At 40.1% G+C, this 4,775-nt stretch overlaps 1 protein-coding gene across 1 annotated transcript in view; it reads right to left on the bottom strand.

Annotated features, from left to right (window-relative positions):
• LOC137297708 (conditioned medium factor receptor 1-like) overlaps nucleotides 1-4,775 on the bottom strand; it is a 30,783-nt gene that overhangs the window by 3,316 nt on the left and 22,692 nt on the right. The window contains exons 7-10 of the mRNA XM_067829638.1: nucleotides 3,768-3,947; nucleotides 3,232-3,321; nucleotides 1,600-1,744; nucleotides 1,189-1,304 (exon numbers count right to left, since the gene is read on the bottom strand). Of these exons, the coding sequence (XP_067685739.1) occupies nucleotides 1,189-1,304; nucleotides 1,600-1,744; nucleotides 3,232-3,321; nucleotides 3,768-3,947 (531 nt within the window). The remainder of the gene's footprint in view (nucleotides 1-1,188; nucleotides 1,305-1,599; nucleotides 1,745-3,231; nucleotides 3,322-3,767; nucleotides 3,948-4,775) is intronic.

Genomic DNA, 4,775 nt, shown 5'->3' with positions numbered 1-4,775 from the left:
CTGTATTCGAAAGATAAAGAACATGCATACAGAAGGTGCAGATAAACCTATATTTAGGTAGTACACTTGTCTATAACAGTTTCAGAGATAACATATGATGTGCCAAGAGTAGAGTAACAACTTCACAGGTTGCCTATATCATCTCGTAAAACAACGTTGATAAGATTTGCTTGTTTGTCGTTTGATGCCACACTCGGCAAGAATCTTGTCTGGGCCAGCCAATCCAGTGATCAACAGCATGAGCATAAATCTACACAGCTGGGATATGATGACATGTGTCAATGATGTCACCAAGCCTGACCACCCAAATCCTCCAGCAGAGATACCCACCTCGCTGCCAATTTTAGCCTCAGATGATGCCAATATGATTGCACTAGAAATTCTATGAAATTTGAAAAAAAAAATCATTTGCATTTGGGTCGATAGACAAAAACATGTATTTTCATCACCTGAATAAGTTTTAGCTAAAAAGTCACAAGAAATGGAATGCCGATAATTTGGAAATTTGTTGGTGGAGGTATGCGAAATTTAGGTTCACTCTTGATTGGGATTGGCATCTCTGCATTAGTTGCCTCGTACAACAAACATGGGTTGCTGAGGATAAATTCAAACCCAGACAATCATGGGTACAATGACAAGAAGATGGGAAACAGCTGATACAGCTTGATGAGTTAAGAGAGAGAATAGGAGAAGATAGAAAGACAGAAACAAGGAAAAGAAAGAAAGTGTTGGAGTTGATGTTCAGAAAGGGCGAGAAAAGAGATTGTACTAGTAAATATTGAATAATGAATTTTGAATTTTTCGCCACAGGTTTTACCCACGTTTATATCTTAAAATATAGACACTCTAATTAATGGGTGTAACATATGTAAATATTTTAGATTACACTTTCTCAGTAAAGTACAGATTCTAGTCCTTTGTTACGACAAGGCCATCCAGGATTCAAACCATTACCAGTGTTAGGTTTTGTATGAGCATATGTAGAAATAAATCCATGAATATGTATTCCAAATCTTTTGCACATGAAATTTTCATTACAATCCTGAATCATTCTGTAAATTTTTCTGTAGGCTAGTACCTTGAGCCATAGCCAGCTTGACTGTCTAGTAAGTTTTGGAAACTATTTCGCACACTTGTCTAGACCACATACTTTGTGTATCCCTCTGACAAATGTAAATTGGCATGTACCTGTCATAATGTCAGCCCATTTCAGGAGGAACTTATCCCCCTTTCTTTTGACAGCAGCAGTAGCAGCATCGATCAGGATTGGGAACCGGAATACCAACTGTGCAAATATCATTGACCTGTAAAACAATATCACATCAGAGAAACTGTTTGTACATCTTGGACCTGTAAGAAATATCACCAACACAAGAATCTTTGCAACTATCACTGATCTGTAAAACAGTATGATCATCAGTGAGAGCTGCTGGGTGTTAGAACACAATTAAGATGAAGATTCTCCACACGGAACTACTGACATGATTTCAATATCTTTTATACATTCTCCATCAAGAAGAACTGAAATCATTTCAATACTGCAACACAGACAGAAATATTCACCATCTGCGACAAAAGATATGTCTATGAAACACTTACCACCAGAAGTCGTAGCCAAACTTGTTCATCCACCTCTGGTGGTAGATCTTCATCACTTCGTTGTCATAGTTACCATGAAGTAGTACCTCCTGCAGGAACTTTGCGGCAATCTGTCCTCCCTCCATAGCATGATGGATGCCCTCCCCTACAGAACATAACAGAGATTGTAATGGAAGGTCACTTCTTGTCAATGAAGGTCATGTTTTATCAATGAAGGTTACACCTTTTGTCAATGAATGTACCAACTAGTCAGCAAATGTCCCATCTTGTCAGTGAATGTTACATTTTGTCAGTGAATGTATCAGCTTGTCAGCAAATATCCCATCTTGTCAGTGAATGTCCCATATTTTCAGTGAATGTCCTATCTTGTCAATAAATGTCCCATCTTGTCAGTGAATGTCCTATCTTGTCTGCAAATGTTCCATCTTCTCAGCAAATGTCACATATTGTCAGCAAATGTTCCATCTTGTCATTGAATGTCCCATATTGTGAGTGAAAGTCCCATCTTGTCAGCAAATGTTCCATATTGTTAGTGAATGTCCCATACGATCAATGAATGTCTCATCTTCTCAGTGAATGTCCAATCTTGTCAGTGAATGTCCCAAATTGTCAGCAAATGTCCCATATTGTTAGTGAATGTTCCATGATGTCTGTGAATGTCTCATCTTGTCAGTGAAGGTCCCATACTCTCAGTGAACGTCCCATATTGTCAGCGAATATCCGATCTTGTCAGTGGATGTCCCATACTGTTAGTGAATGTCCCATATTGTCAGAGAACATCAGATCTTGTCAGTGGATGTCCCATACTGTCAGTGAATGTCCCATCTTGTCAGAGAACATCGGAAATTGTCAGTGGATGTCCCATACTGTTAGTGAATGTCCCATATTGTCAGAGAACATCTGATCTTGTCAGTGAATGTCCCATATTGTCAGAGAACATCCCATCTTGTCAGTGGATGTCCCATATTGTCAGTGAATGTCCCATATTGTCAGAGAACATCCTATCTTGTCAGTGGATGTCCCATACTGTCAGTGAATGTCCCATATTGTCAGAGAACATCCGATCTTGTCAGTGAATGTCCCATATTGTCAGAGAACATCCCATCTTGTCAGTGAATGTCCCATATTGTCAGAGAACATCCCATCTTGTCAGTGAATGTCCCATGTTGTCAGAGAACATCCGATCTTGTCAGTGAATGTCCCATGTTGTTAGTGAATGTTCCATCATGTCAGTGAATGTCCCATATTGTCAGAGAACATCCCATCTTGTCAGTGGATGTCCCATACTGTCAGTGAATGTCCCATATTGTCAGAGAACATCCGATCTTGTCAGTGAATGTCCCATGTTGTCAGAGAACATCCGATCTTGTCAGTGAATGTCCCATGTTGTTAGTGAATGTTCCATCATGTCAGTGAATGTCCCATATTGTCAGAGAACATCCCATCTTGTCAGTGAATATCACTTTTTTATTTTCAGATAATGTTACACCTAATGAGTGAACGTGAAGTCTCAACCGTTGACAGGAATGTAATGGTTTGACACTTTGTTTTAAATAGGACCAAACATATCACATAAAATAACTGATATCTGGTAGTATTCATAACCTCCTCAGAGAATGTTAAACAATGCACCTGTCATCGGATCAATCATTCCTGCAGCATCGCCAATGACAATCACATGATCTCCATGTGACACTTTCTCGCCTCCAAGTCGTAGACTTGCTGTTGACAGAAAAGCATACATTGAAGAACCAGTTCTGGTTCCACATTTTGTGACTGCCAAAATTGACTTTACTAGACCGAACCAAGTATACGTCCATGTTTGGCTGTCACATCTGGACACATTCATAATAATTGGCTAATTCGGGGATGGTTAGATAGAATATTTGTAATTCCTGCAAGGATTATCAGTTCCTTATTGTCAACTGACAACCATGAAACTATTTGAAATTTATGAAATGCTGTTTGTCAACCAGCAATACTAAGGTCTCGTGATGTGCCACGGCCTACTTATGGGCCCTGTTGTTCAAATATAGCTTGAGATTTACAAAATTGAGCTTAATAATCATACTGACAGATATTTTACATGTACACAAAGTAGGCTAATCTTGGGTCAGTATACAGTATTCAGCAAAACAAACAAACAAACAAACAAACAATGAACATACCAGCTTTCATCCTCTCTATCTTGTGGTCTGGGCCAAGGGCTCTCTTGATATTTGGATCATTAGTCTTGAGCCATTCATGCCAGTGGGCTAGGTCCTCACTCTTGACATCAGGGTTGCCGGGGATGATGTAGCAGCAGTAGTTTAAGACGTCGTTGGGGTGGCGGAACAAGGCTGAGTAGCCTGGATAAACAAACACCAGTCAAGTATGTATGCCATCATTCTTGGATGAAAGAGTTAACTTTCTGCAGTCCAGTTTGGAATTTTTAGTCCAGATTTGTGATTAGGAGTTGTTTTGTTTGGCTTTCCTGAGAAAATGTGAGTGAGTGAATGAGTGAGTGAGTGAGTGAGAGAGTGAGAGAGAGAGTGTGTGTGTGTGTGTGTGTGTGAGAGAGAGAGAGTGAGTGTTATTGTGTGTGTGTGAGTGAGTGAGTGAGTTTGGTTTTACGCTGCTTTTAGCAATATTCCAGCAATATCAAGGCGGGGGATACCGGAAAATGGGCCTCACACATTGTACCAATGTGGGGAATCGAACCCGGGTCTTCGGCGTGATGAGTGAACACTTTAACCACTAGGCTGTGAGTGAGTGTTATTGTGTGTGTGTTTCTACACAATTGTAAGCAATATTCACAGTGGGGAGCACCAGAAATGGGCTTCACACATTGAACCCATGCAAGGAGTTGAACCTGGGTCTCAGCATGATGAGCAAGCATGTTAAATACAAGGCGAACTAACTGCTTTTTATGAAATATCATCTTGTATGAGTAGTCCTTGCCCAAATGCAAGGAAAGTCCCTATATTTTAGGACATCTCAGCAGTTTTAGGAAACACAGCAGTAAAAGTGTTATCCAGTAATTAGTATGGCACCTACAACCATCCATAAATTCTTGTCCTTAGGCAACTAGCCACCCACAGAATGTATGAGGTTAGTAAAAACTACCAGGCTTTACCCCTACTGCTTGGCACATTCAGCCAACAGAGCTCAGATACACTGTCATTTGATGAGGTTAC

This window comes from Haliotis asinina, chromosome 1 (genome assembly GCF_037392515.1).
Source record: "Haliotis asinina isolate JCU_RB_2024 chromosome 1, JCU_Hal_asi_v2, whole genome shotgun sequence".
NCBI classification, from domain to species: Eukaryota; Metazoa; Mollusca; class Gastropoda; order Lepetellida; family Haliotidae; genus Haliotis; species Haliotis asinina.
The sequence above is the reverse complement of the archived record's forward strand: the minus strand, read 5'-3'. Positions and strand labels throughout refer to the sequence as shown.